The 13,112-nt window shown below is 51.6% G+C and overlaps 1 protein-coding gene across 2 annotated transcripts in view; it reads left to right on the plus strand.

Annotated features, from left to right (window-relative positions):
- Positions 1-13,112, plus strand: part of SORL1 (sortilin related receptor 1) — a 49,179-nt gene that overhangs the window by 22,379 nt on the left and 13,688 nt on the right. The window contains exons 15-29 of one of the 2 annotated variants that reach the window (XM_075116540.1): positions 493-621; positions 859-944; positions 2,657-2,829; positions 3,051-3,182; positions 3,684-3,775; positions 4,536-4,782; positions 5,265-5,403; positions 6,091-6,264; positions 6,437-6,550; positions 7,727-7,849; positions 8,511-8,630; positions 11,060-11,185; positions 11,406-11,513; positions 11,979-12,110; positions 12,350-12,481. In XM_075116540.1, coding sequence (XP_074972641.1) covers positions 493-621; positions 859-944; positions 2,657-2,829; positions 3,051-3,182; positions 3,684-3,775; positions 4,536-4,782; positions 5,265-5,403; positions 6,091-6,264; positions 6,437-6,550; positions 7,727-7,849; positions 8,511-8,630; positions 11,060-11,185; positions 11,406-11,513; positions 11,979-12,110; positions 12,350-12,481 — 2,027 coding nt within the window. The remainder of the gene's footprint in view (positions 1-492; positions 622-858; positions 945-2,656; positions 2,830-3,050; positions 3,183-3,683; positions 3,776-4,535; positions 4,783-5,264; positions 5,404-6,090; positions 6,265-6,436; positions 6,551-7,726; positions 7,850-8,510; positions 8,631-11,059; positions 11,186-11,405; positions 11,514-11,978; positions 12,111-12,349; positions 12,482-13,112) is intronic. The other variant, XM_075116539.1, reaches the window with a different exon arrangement.

Genomic DNA, 13,112 nt, shown 5'->3' on the forward strand with positions numbered 1-13,112 from the left:
AGTCCGGTTTGTAATGAGCAGACTGGGACTAGGGCTGGTGGGATCTGATTCCTGCCTCAGAATCACAGCCCTGGACTCCTTGCAAAGTCAGGCTGACATAACCTCTTCCATGGCATTTTCCAAAAAAGAGATGCAGTATAACTCCGGTTTTACTGACAGGAAAAGCCAAGACACAGACCAGTGACCTAAGCCAGCTAGCAGGAAAGCTGGGGCTTGGAGACAGATTTTAAGGGCATGCTGGCTCCACTGTGCTTTGCGGCCTCACTAACCTAGTCTGCTTAGCCACTTACAGGATTATTTGCAAAATGTTCGTGAAAGACTGAGGCTGTAAGATATTATTATGCAGCTAAATACTGATAATAATGAATAGACTTCTGAGATACTTTGGGTTCTTAAAACATCTATGCAAAAATAGAGGAGGAGTAATAGTATAGCATGGCTGCATTTTTTCCTTCTCTCCCTTCCCACCTTACATCTTTCTTCTCCTTGCAGCGATTTTGGCTTTAAACTGAGCGATGACTTATCATCAGAAGTTTGTGTCCCTGACCCTGAATTTGCTGGGAAACCGTACGACCCGCCAGTCCCTTGCCCTGTTGGCTCAACTTACAAGAAGACTCGAGGGTATGTGTGGTACCTGGGAGAGGAACCTGATCTTCCAAACGCTGGGATTTATGCTATTGGTGATTAAAAAAAACCCAAACCACACCAAAACCCACGCACAAATGCCCCATGAGTTGCAGTGAACAAATTACATGTTTGGACGTACATTGCAACCGAGCACCGCTGCTTATTCTAGCTTCTCGTGATGGTGTGTTAACAGTTTCCATGAAATAAACTGCCTCGATGTATATGTTGCAGCTACCGAAAGATCTCTGGGGACACTTGTGCAGGTGGAGACATCGAGTCGCGGCTCGAAGGGGAGATGGTACCATGCCCACTAGCTGGTGAGTGTGTAGAGAACTGCTGCGGGCACAAGGGCTTCATTCATAAAACCTTCGGCTGGTGCCTGAGGGACCACGCACAGATTCCAAGAGGGCTCTCAGATAAAACCTATGGCACTTGGAGATCCATCATCTCTCCTGTCCAAGGGCCAGAGAGCTTCCGAGGGACTAGCTCAGGAGCAGTTTCAGCTTGTGGTGCAGAGCCTTCTCTGCTCCTGAGTCACAGGAGGCTGAAGCCCTCAGAGCAGGCTGTGGGCAGGAACTCTCTTATCGCGGTGACATCCTTGCTGTAGTGGACTTTAACCCAACCAGAAAGACAAGAGTTAGACAAAAGATACCCCCATCCTGGAGAAACCCTTGGGAAGGTACCACGCTGAGGCAGGCCTCCATACACACTTGAACGATGGCTGTTTGGGGCCAGACCAGGGCAGACACTGCCCTTTAGTTCTCATGCACATCCCTGACAGACTTCACCTCCGTCCTTATTTCCTCCTCTCAAATGTACAAGGCTCTGAAATGGTCTCATGCCTCTGTGCTGCCAGAACCATTTGCATTCTGCTCATTACAGCTTTAATTTAATCTGCCGTCACGAGCTGCGTGATCAGCATGCTGCCACGCAGCAGCTCAGGAGCGAGCCTGAGACCGGGGAGAGTCTCGTTTAGGGGATGGGGCGCCTGAGGCAGCGCTGCGGGCAGGGCGAGCCGGGGGCTGTGGCTGAGCGGAGCCACGGGGCTGCAGAGCAGCCAGCCCTGCCAGCGTGAGGTTTCTCTGCATCGTCCTAAGAAATGTTTTTTAGGGTGCAAAACAATGTTCCAGGTGCAAAACGGCCCGGTGAGTGCCTGAGGAAGTGTTCCCTCTGCTGGGACTCGTGCCAACGCTGTGCTTAGTTTTCCTCCTTGTTCAGAGCCTGACACGTTATTATTCACCCCTCTGAGCCCTCTTGAGCTATTTGGAGAGCTGTGTTAGTCACGCTGAGAAGGGCCCTGCTGATTAAAAAAATAAACCTGCAGGCCCCACCGGGCTGGACTTTGAAGTGCTGTGTTCCCAGCGTATTTGCTGATCGTCTTCAGATACGTGTTGGCTCGCGCTATGGTAACACTTTCATGTACAGTATCTGTTTCGTATCTCCGTATAATCTCATTAGGGACGCACCGCCAGAGTGAGTTACTGACATCAGCTTTACTCATTAATAGCATTATTAGACTTTACCAGTAGTGTGCTAATGCCCGGGAGACTTTGTCCTGGACGAGGATCCCATTACGCTTGATTCTGCGCAAATTAGAAACAAAACCCACTCTGGGATATTTACTGCGGTGCCGGTGTCCCTAGGACTCACAGGTTTACGTCTATCCTGCTTTTTTAATGAGATTTTTGAGTAACAGGAGATCAGTATTTTGTTTCTAATTGGTGGCACGCTAATGTGGGAAGGAAGGGGTTGTGATGGGTTTTGCCGTCCCTACCTCCTCCTCTGGCTCCTGGAGCAAACGCCGCCGCAGCGTGTTCCGGGGCACGAGTGTGCACGGGACTGCATAAGGCTATTAGTGCATTCTCATTAACCTAATCCCACCGAGACAAAGGGCCTTTGCCTCCCGTACGCTGAGGTGCTAAAATGTGCAGTTAGGGGTAAGAAAAAAATACCTGGTATTTTCTTTTTGCTGCTTGAGTAGCCTAAAACAGCCAGAGGCCTCTAAACAAGGCGCTCCCTGTTCTTCCAGAGGAGAATGAGTTCATTCTCTATGCCACCCGCTACTCCATCCACCGCTACGACCTCGCCTCTGGCGTCAGCGAGGAGCTGCCCCTGGCCGGGCTGCGAGGGGCAGTCGCCCTAGACTTCGACTACGACCACAACTGCTTGTACTGGGCCGACGTCACTCTTGACATCATACAGGTGAGCCGGGGAGCGGAGAGGCTGCCGCAGTGCCGGCCGCCAGTGTCATCGCTTCCTTGCACCAGGGGTGGGTGTGGCGTACGCAGCCTGAAATAAAAATCTTTTCCTTGGGTACTCCTCCTCTCTGAGCTGTCTGTTACAGCTTGCCTTGCATGCCTGACCGTGCTCACCTTGAGGGCACGGAAGTTCCTCATGTTTTGTTCTGATATTTTTTTCTCCAGCGTCTTTGCCTCAACAGCAGCTCTGGGCAAGAAATAATCATAAGCACTGGGCTGGATACAGTGGAAGCTTTGGCCTTTGAACCTCTCAGTCAGTTGCTGTACTGGGTCAATGCCGGGATTCCCAAAATTGAGGTACGGCTACACCCACCCATGCTACAAAGAGGTGATTGTGTCGGTGCATCTTTGAGGCAGCCAGGCCCTAAGGTCGGCTGCTGCCCTGAAGTCTCGTTGCCGGTAAGGCATGACTCATTGCTGCCCCTTCTCCCACGTGCCACTTTATTAGGTCTAAATACTAACCACGTATGATAACATTCAGCCCTGTGTACCTAAACCAAGGTCAGTTTGTGAGGCTGAATCAGGCAGCAGAAATGGCAGGGGGAAAAGCAACATCTTTGCACAATACACACAGCCAGCACGGGGTACAGACAGTGCATTGTATTTATGTCAATAAATACACCAATCTATCCTCTTTTATCACCTGCTTCACCGTAACTGCTCCCTGTGCCCATAGCAGCTATTTTATTCAGGAGCAGTAATTACCTGCCACGGATTTCACGTAACTTTAATGAGTGCAGTTGCCCTCTGCATTGCCCACAGTAAACACACCCCTCCTGGTTGCTTTTACAACTCTAGGTTGCCAATCCGGATGGAGACCTGCGACTCACTGTCCTCAATTCCTCAATACTTGAACGACCCAGAGCCCTTGCTCTAGTTCCCCGAGATGGGTAAGGAAAGCAAGCATTGCAAGTAGTCAGGTGTCTTGGTGTCTAGCCAGGGGAACCGTGCTGGTACAGCCCCATCTTCACCACTACGCTCGTAAGAGGCAAACACGAGGGAGCGTGCTGCACAGAGCGCTTTGCGAGGCTCGGCCCCAAAGGGCTCAGTGCGGGAACGGGAGCGGCGGGCAGTGCCGCGGGGTACAGCTCTCGGTCCTGCCCCGTGGAGCCCACTCTTGCCATCACGTGCCCAACTAAGGCGCCAGCTGCCTTGGAGCGGAGATCACACACTGCTTTTTTTGTCCAACTGAACTACTGTTTTCCTACCCATACATATCCAGTAGCAAAGAACTTTTCCTGCCAGTAAAACTGGTCTGGTCAGTAGGGAAACCTGCAACAGTGCGTGAGAAACTAAGCTGCGCTCAAATTCGAAAGCCAAATACAAGTTCTGTCTTTCTGAGGATGGTTTTGCCGCAGCTGCTGCGCTGCAAATGTAGCACTGACAAACCTCAGCTGCCTTTTGTCATATGCACTAAAGCAAAGCAGTTCAATGCAAGGTAACCTACAGCTGCACTCCAGAACCTGCAGCTAAATAATCCTCTCTGCTGCTTGTAGGTTTGCTCATTAGAATTACAAAGAGCTCCCTTTCCAAAGGCCTGTCTTGCAAGAGGTGTAGAATGTAAAGTATTCAAACCTCTGCTTCATAACTTTTTTCCTTTTGATGAGCTGTTTTGTTATTATTTTGAGTAACCTTTCTGTTGGGTGTCAGGTTGATGTTCTGGACAGACTGGGGAGATTCCAGAGCTGGCATTTACAGAAGCGACATGGACGGGTCGTCGGCTGGGTGCATCGTTTCGGAGGGTGTGTGGTGGCCAAATGGCATTTCTGTGGATGACCACTGGATCTACTGGACCGAAGCCTACATGGACAGGATTGAGAGGGTCGATTTCAACGGGCTGCAGAGATCCGTGATCCTGGACAGCCTCCCTCACCCCTATGCTATTGCTGTGTTTAAGGTATGTACGCAGTGGCTTGTTTCCCATCAGTATGCATTTCCATGGCATACACGCTTGGAGGTTGTTGCACGTATGGGGCAGGCTGTGAAAGAGCATTGAGCTCGCTGGATTCGGAGCGTAGGAGCTGGTGCGGTACTTGCTCTATTTCTGCTCCTGGCACATTCCCACATTCCCCTGAAATGAGCAGGCAGGTACTCTTGAAACTGGTACCAACATCCAAGAGACTTGCAGCTTTCCCAGGCAGCTGCACTGCACCATCTTCCCCAGACTGTTTGCCACTCAGCAGATGTGATTGCGGCTTCCATTCTTGCTCAAATCCTAGCTCAGGTCTTCATCATCTTCCTCCCCTTGGGTTGGGGAGTCTTTGCACTCTCGATTGCCCCATGCATCCAGGAAGTTAGGGTGCCTTAGTGCAGGTGACCACTGACAAGCGCGCCCTAGAAGCGGTGCTCCTCGCGCTAAGAGCAAAGCCTGTGTTTCAGAATGAAATCTACTGGAACGACTGGTCACAGCTGAGTATTTTCAGAGCATCCAAAAACAGCGGCTCAAGAATGGAGATCTTGGTCGGCCGATTAAATGGGATCATGGATATGAAAATCTTCTACAGAGGAAAGACAACAGGTAATCGCATGAGCATGCAGGTGATCTTTCCTGCTCTTTAGAAATGTGTTTGTCCCCCATTTCCACAGGTTCCCAGGCCACCGGGCCACCCCAGCTCACATTTCATGACTCTATCCCCATTCCTGCAGGGTTTGAAGCGCCCAGGTGCTGTCATAAGGAGTGTGTTTCATGAACGGTGCGCGCAGCTCCTCAGCTGCCATGGGATACACTCCCCATCAGGGAGAGAGCCCATAGGGCACTCGGCTGTGGTGGTACCGCATAGTTTAGGTCACAGACCATGGCCTATTCATGCAAAGTGCTGATGGGCCAAAAAAATAGGGTCTGAGGGCTGCACCAGCTTTGCCCTCCACTTAGTCATCTGTCTGGTCTGCGATAAGGTAGTGGTGGCCTCTGCATGATGAATGCGCTGAAGGGATTGGCTTCATTTTCAGAGGGGTGTAAAGTCCTCAAAGGGCTTCACCAGTCCACAGCCTGCGAGATCCTGGGAGGACCTTTAAGGCCCTTGATCTCCCTGGAGCAGATGGCCCTGTGCATTTCTAAGCCCAGCCTCAGCACTCAGTCCTGCAGAGCTGGCTGCTTACAGGGGCCTGAACCCAAAGCCTGGGATGGTGGGTGAAATTGGGCTTCCCATGGTGTCTCCAGCCCTCTGTCCTGACAGCATCTCCTTCCTCGTCCTCTTTGTGCCAGGGGAGAATGCCTGCATCGCCAAGCCCTGCAGCCTGCTCTGCCTGCCCAAGTCCAACAACGGCAAGAGCTGCAAGTGCCCCGAGGGGGTGTCCAGCACCGTGCTGCCCACAGGGGAGGTGAAGTGTGACTGTCCTCATGGCTACATCATGAAGAACACCACTTGCATAAAGGAAGGTAAAAGCACGCTCTGTTCTTGCTGCTGCTTTATGTTGAGAGGAGGTTTCTCCCATTGGGAGAGGTCAGCACGACCTTTCCACCGCCCTTTGGGTGAGGAGCACAGCCTGTCTTCTGAAAGCACAGCATCGTGCCTCATGCCAGCTTGTTTTTGTTTTCCCTTTTGCACCAGAAAACACGTGTCTGCCGAACCAGTACAGATGCTTCAATGGGAACTGCATAAACAGCATTTGGCAATGTGACAATGATAATGACTGTGGGGACATGAGCGATGAGAAGAACTGCCGTAAGTGTCCTGCGGCGGCATTTGCCTGTGCAAATTTAGATGTCTGCTGTGTTGGCATTGCACCGGAGCCAATGGTCTATGCTCCCTTCATAGTCATAGGGAGCAAGGGCTGTTCTGGGGTGCAACTCATCTCCTCCTTTCGTAGACATCCGAAGCCAGTCGGGTGAGTTGTGTTCTGCAACGGCCGTTATTTCCCCCTTGACCAGCTCAGGTGTAAATGTCTAAAATTCAGTGAGGCTGATGCCAGCTTTCGTGTGAGGATGTGTGTTTGTCTCTTGCAGTAATTGTCTTCTGAGGCTAACTGAGGTCACAGCCAATACTGAGGAAAAGAGTGCAGATAGAAAATTACTTTCTGTCTTCACCGTGTGGACATGGGCCTCTTGTTGAGCTAATAAATCGAGTTCACACATTAAAGGTGGAGGTCAGCTTTTCAAGTAAAATTAGGGACCACCAATGCATGCAGGAGGGGCAGATGTTCCCCAGCTTTGCAGAGACTAAAGGATTTGGATTAGTGCACTGTGGAAAAAGGGCCAGGTTTAAAGTTCAGAACTGGTGGAGGACCCTGTGTTCCTGGAGAGATGCCGTTTATGCCCCTTTTGTACTGATAAGGAGCTTATTTTCTTGCCAACATTGAGATACCAGTCAGCAGAGTCCAAGCAAGTTTGAGTTCATTGCCTGGCTCCAGCTGAGGGAAAGCCTCTGCGGATACCCATTCCTCTGCGGGGGCTCACCAGGGGGTCACCAGTTTGGCACAGGGATGCTGCCTTGGATAGCAAGGCTCATGCCCAGCTTTTCCCCTCCTTTGGCTGCCATCCCATCACCCGTGGTTTCAAGGTCCTTTGTGGGGAGCAGGCAGCTCTACAGCCTTGGCTTTCTTGCTCCCTGGCTGGGAGGCACTGCCCCTGCCTTGCGAGCGGACATGATGGTGGCAGGAGCTTCAGTCCTGATCCCCAGGCAGACAGCTAACCCCTTTCTGCTTTGCTTTACGTGGAGAGCCTGATAATGGCATTAAAATACAGTAACAGTAACTCAGGCTGCATTAAGGAAAGCTCGCAAGATGCTGTCCCTCTCCCTTAACTTCCCTGCACTGAGTACACGCACTCTGGCTGCAGAAACCACTTTCTAACCACCACCTTAACCTCCTTCTCCTCCTCCTCTCCCTCCCTGCTGCATTAGCCACCACCGTGTGTGATGCCGAGACCCAGTTCCGCTGCCAGGGCTCGGGGACCTGCATCCCACTGTCCTACAAGTGTGACCTAGAGGATGACTGTGGGGATAACAGCGATGAAAGCCACTGCGGTGAGTGCTGTCACTCAGACCTCCTTCCCTGTCCCTGTGCAAGGCTGGAAAACCCGGCAGGGTTTTGGGGCAGGGCGCTACTCATAGATGCTGTAGGCGGAGGCAGTGCTTTACCAGACCCCCCTGTTTATCCTGGCTAACAGCTGCCCTCCCATCGTGTACTGGGAAACGGGGGACAGGAGAAGAGAGCAAGGCCATGCGCCGGTTCTCCCCCTCGCTGTGGTCTGGCAGGGAGTCTTCTGTGCTGTTATCATCCAGCTCTCCCGCTCTGCTCCTTGTGTACTCCTGTGACCAGAAGCCAAATATTAGGCAGAGATTACAAGCTGACCTTGGGCAGCTGCCCAGCAAGCGCACGGGAGGTGTGGGTTACTCAGTGTTGCCGCGTTCGTGGCCATCCACCTCCAGCTTAGCCATTCGGAGTGGTGGGGTGCTGAATGGAAGGGCAGAAGGGACTGATAAACAGCAAGGTGTAGCTCTTGGTCGTTTAGGGCTAGGGACGAAGCAGGAAAACATGCTTTCAAGATGAGTCTGCTTTGCAGGACTGCGTAGTGTGTCACCTCTGAGATATTGGCCTCCTCACCTCAGCCAATAGCCCCTGTGAAGCTTTCCTCCTCCTCTCCCCTTGCCCGACAACATCTGAACCGTGTGTGCTTGTTTGCAGAGGCTCACCAGTGTAGAAACGACGAATTCAGCTGCCGTTCAGGGATGTGCATTCGTCTCTCCTGGATGTGTGATGGTGATAACGATTGCAGGGACTGGTCTGATGAAGCAAACTGCACCGGTAAGCACTTCGACGTGATCAATAACCTTCTGTTGCAACCACTATTACAGCCTGAGGTGCTGTAAGACATTGGCCAACCTTGTGCCTCAGTTTCCCTGCTTGGTAGCTGAGCCACCCAGCAGGGCAGCCGGGCAGCCTGCAGCTCAGCTTGGGGTGACGTAGTGCTCCAAAAGCAAAGGGTTTCTTTCCTCCAGTGAGCCCTAAGGGGCTCACTGTAAATTTGTTGACAGCTTTGCAATGCTCGCACAGTGATCCAGCTTTGCTTTTTAATTGCAAGGTTGCACCGACGGGCGTGCGTTGCTGCACTGGCCACAGGGCTGTCTGCCTTCTGCATACCAGCCGGCAGTGGCCATGCCTTTGAAGCTCCATTGAAAGGGGGCGTGGGTCTGTGGCTGCCAGGCAGCTAAAGGATGCTTCTGTGCAAAAAGGGCTCCCTTGTTGCACGGAGGCAGCGAACAGGACAGTGTGTGCTGATCACATTTCACAGCTTGAACTCTGACCATTTTCTTGCTATTAAATAGGTTGCAGAAAGCAGGCGTGTTCTTTGCAGCTTCTCCACAATTAATTGGTCTGAAGGAGAGGCAGATTTAGTTTGGAAAGTGGCTCCTTTTCTAGCAGCCTCCCTTTGCTCCATGGGTTTGGAAATCTAAAGAGGGTGTCATGACTAAGGAGCCATACATGGAAGATCTGCTCTTGTTTTTCCTACCACTCATATTGATGCAACCTGGTTGCCAGAAATAGTGTTGTTCCTAGTTTGCGCCTCTTGTGCAGCAAGTCCTACACCTGTGAGCCTCATTCTCTATTTGCAGTTGAAAGTCACAATACTCAGCCTTCCTCAGCATCACAGTATAAAACTGATGTCCCTCAATAGTATCCTAAATTTAACACCCAGATAGAGCCCTTTCCTCATTAGTAAAGCCAATAGATAACAATGTATTGGTCTTTTCCTTTAAAAAAAACCCTGACAAAAAACCAAGAACCAACCAAGTCAAAAATCTAGTATTTGCATGACAAGAGAGCTCTGAGAGTAGGCAGCGCTTCGGTCCATCAGCGAAAAGCACGAGCGCATGCTTGTAAAGCAATACATGGGAAATTTCAAGGTAAAAGCAGTGGTTTTCACGCCACGTGGCTGAAATCAGCCCATCAGAGCAGACAGGCTGATGGGGCCGGGGGAGCCCCTGGGGGTACTGGCAGTGGCCTTGCTCCAGCTGCAGCCCCAGAGCCGCTGGGACACACAGCAGGGCTAGCTGCTGTCATGCAGCTCCGGCACAAGGATCTAGGCGATCCCTTTCAGGCCTGCGAGCCCCTGTGTGCTCACCCCCTGTGGCATTTGCCGTGCCTCGAGCGTATGGAGTTTATAGCGTGGGATCCTGGTCGTTAGTATTCCAAGTACATGGCTACGTAAGAAAGTTTAATTTATATTGGTATCACTTATCTCTCATATGAGTTTCTCCGGAAAGAATTACTACAGGAAAGGAACTACCTCAGAAAACGTATCGTGTGTGTAAAGTCTAAAGCTGAAATTATCTAAGAGGATCACAATTATTTGAGAAACATTTCATCTGACTCCACTGGCTGCAATTATTGCTCTTATCTAAAATAATTACATTTCACACTGAAAACCTAATAGAATATTACTGCCGCAAGATTGTAGTATTTTGAAATATCTGCAAGTGCACGTCACTCGCTAACCTAAAATTCAGTAGCATGCAATTTAATTAAGTTGAACATTGCTTTTCTTCTCAATAACAGCGAGTGCTCTCCTGGTTGAAGAGCAGTATTTGGCTCTAAAGTGACAGCATAGCCTAGGCTTCAACCAAGATACCCCACAGGCAGATATTTTCGTGGCAGGAGCCTAAGGAGAGCCTAAGGGTGCTACTGCATGGGAAACGCAAGAACAACTGTGTTTCTAATTTGCTTTGGCCACGCGGAAGAGCCTTGCCTGCCTTAATTAAAGGCTGTCTCTAGGTCTGTCCTGCCCTGCGTGGGGGACCCTGCTGCTCCAGCAAGGCTTGCTTGCTCACTGTGATGCTTCTTGCCATCTCTGGCAAGATGCCACCAGTGTCACCTTTGCCCACAGACGCCAAGGACCGAGACCAAAGGCAAAGAGGCTCCTGGCTTTGGGAGAGCTTGAGGAGGGCTCACTAGCCTCCAAAAGCCATCCCTGGGGCACAGCAGGTGGTGAGCAAGTATGGCACGGAGAGGAAAAGACCAGAGAGAACCTGGACTCCTGGCAATCTCTTGCCTGGGGCCCAGGGGGTGATCTTCTGTGTTCTGGAGCTGCGCTCAGCGCTGGGACCTGCCACGGCATAAAGTCCTGGTGCAGGCAGAAGGGGCAAGGGTGTGTGGCCCGACTCAATGCGTGGTGCAGCTTGGCGGGGAGGCGGCAGCACCCCGTGCTCAGGTGGTCCTCCTGGCTCTGGTTTCAGCAGTATATCATACCTGCGAGGCCTCCAGCTTCCAGTGCCAGAACAGCCATTGCATCCCACAGCGCTGGGCCTGCGACGGTGACGCCGACTGCCAGGATGGCTCCGACGAGGACCCCGCAAACTGCGGTAACGCACACCGCGTGCAGAAGGGACTGCCACGGGGCGGGAGGGGCTTCTACAAACTCGCTGAGATAAACCTGCAGCAAACTCAGGGGGATGATACCCGTCCCTCCAAAAGCAGGCAGACACAGGGAGAAGGCAACTGGGGCTGTGCCGTGGCTTTTTGCGGCTAACTAAAGGCAGCTTTAAAAAACCCACACAACATCCCCCCAATTCTGAATTTCAGAAAAAAAGTGCAATGGCTTCCAGTGCCCAAATGGCACTTGCATCCCAACCAGCAAACACTGCGACGGCATCAACGACTGCTCCGATGGCTCGGATGAGCAGCATTGTGGTGAGTACTGGGGCTGCGGGGAGCTGGCAGGGCCCTGGCAGCAGGGGCTTACAGCCTTCATGGTCTACCAGAGCCTGTCTCGCTGGGAGAAAAGCCCTGGTGAGATAATGGGAAAGCCTTAGTTAGCATTCACGAGGCCCCAGAGAAATCAGCTGGTCTACGAGTGTCAGCAAAAGGCGCAGTAGGCAGGGTTGTGGTGGACAGGGAGGGCGCGCTGTCAGGAGCTGTATTCAGCGAGGTGACCAAGCCCTTCCTGACGCCTGTGCCAACCTGCTTGCACCCCGACCTGTTGCTGGGTGAGGACAGCCCACGCAGGGACAGAGCTCAAGCAATTTGTCTTGGAAACTTTCTGTAACTTCCTGAAATCTGGCTGTTGCGCTCAGGTCTGTGCTGATCACAGACATTCCTGCTGCCAAGGACAGCAGAGGTGCCATCCCCTCCTCTCCTGACCTCCCGTTTCTCCAGAACCCCTCTGCACCCGCTACATGGATTTCGTGTGCAAGAACCGGCAGCAGTGCTTGTTCCACTCCATGGTATGCGATGGCATCATCCAGTGTCGAGATGGATCAGATGAAGATGCCAACTATGCTGGCTGCTGTAAGTGTGATATTGTGCATCTTTGCAAAAGGAGGGTTGGATAGAGAATAAAACTGCATTCCCCAGGGTACCAAAAAGCTGCCAGATCTCCTAAGGGGTGGCTCTGGACTGTAATGCTCTCCTTATAAGTCTATGATTGCCTCTGAGCGTGCTCCTTACTTCCTCCTCAATGACGAGCTTCCCTTAAGCCCTTGGTCTTTACATTAAACCTCTGCTGTCTCTCTGTGCCGCTCCTGCAGCCCAGGACCCCGAGTTCCACCGGACCTGCGACCAGTTCAGCTTCCAGTGCCAGAATGGCGTGTGCATCAGCCTGGTGTGGAAGTGCGATGGGATGGATGACTGTGGCGATTATTCTGACGAAGCAAACTGTGGTGAGCGGTATCTCAGGGTCTCTCGTCACCGCAGTTTTTCAGGAGAATTTCAGGAGCATAGAGTACTGGCTTTTTCATGTTTTAAATATGCACTAATGTGTATGTGCATATATATGTGTGTAGCATTCCACATGCGTATTGCAGGGTGTCCTGCATGGACAGCAGTATAATTTTCCTCGTATTCAGGTAGGTAAACTGAAGCACACTGAAAATCCAATACGGCTGGCACATCCTGTGCTTGACTAAGTCATACGTGACCATATTTACTCCACAGATTCCCAGCCTAAAGCAGGCAGTTCTCAGCCAAACTCAATATTTACCACTGTTCCCTGGGTAGCTGTAGGAGCTGTACAAAGCCAGACGAAGCAGCTGCGTCTTCATTTCAGAGTTGCAGGGTTTGCTTCTCCATTTCTGCCATGCTCTGTCTGAATTTTGCTGTCAGCTTGGGTTCTCAGATCATAGGTGGTGTCTGACCATGAAGCACCCAGCACACAGATATAATAGTGGTGGCAACAGGCTAGCGAGGGCTGTAAGGAATGGGGACGCTAGAGATGAAGAGAAAGGACCCTGCCTGTACTGCTTGGGGGAATAGACAGGATGATGCTCTCTGGACCAGCCGTAGCCTGGCCTG

Source organism: Phalacrocorax aristotelis, chromosome 22 (genome assembly GCF_949628215.1).
Source record: "Phalacrocorax aristotelis chromosome 22, bGulAri2.1, whole genome shotgun sequence".
Lineage (NCBI taxonomy): Eukaryota > Metazoa > Chordata > Aves > Suliformes > Phalacrocoracidae > Phalacrocorax > Phalacrocorax aristotelis.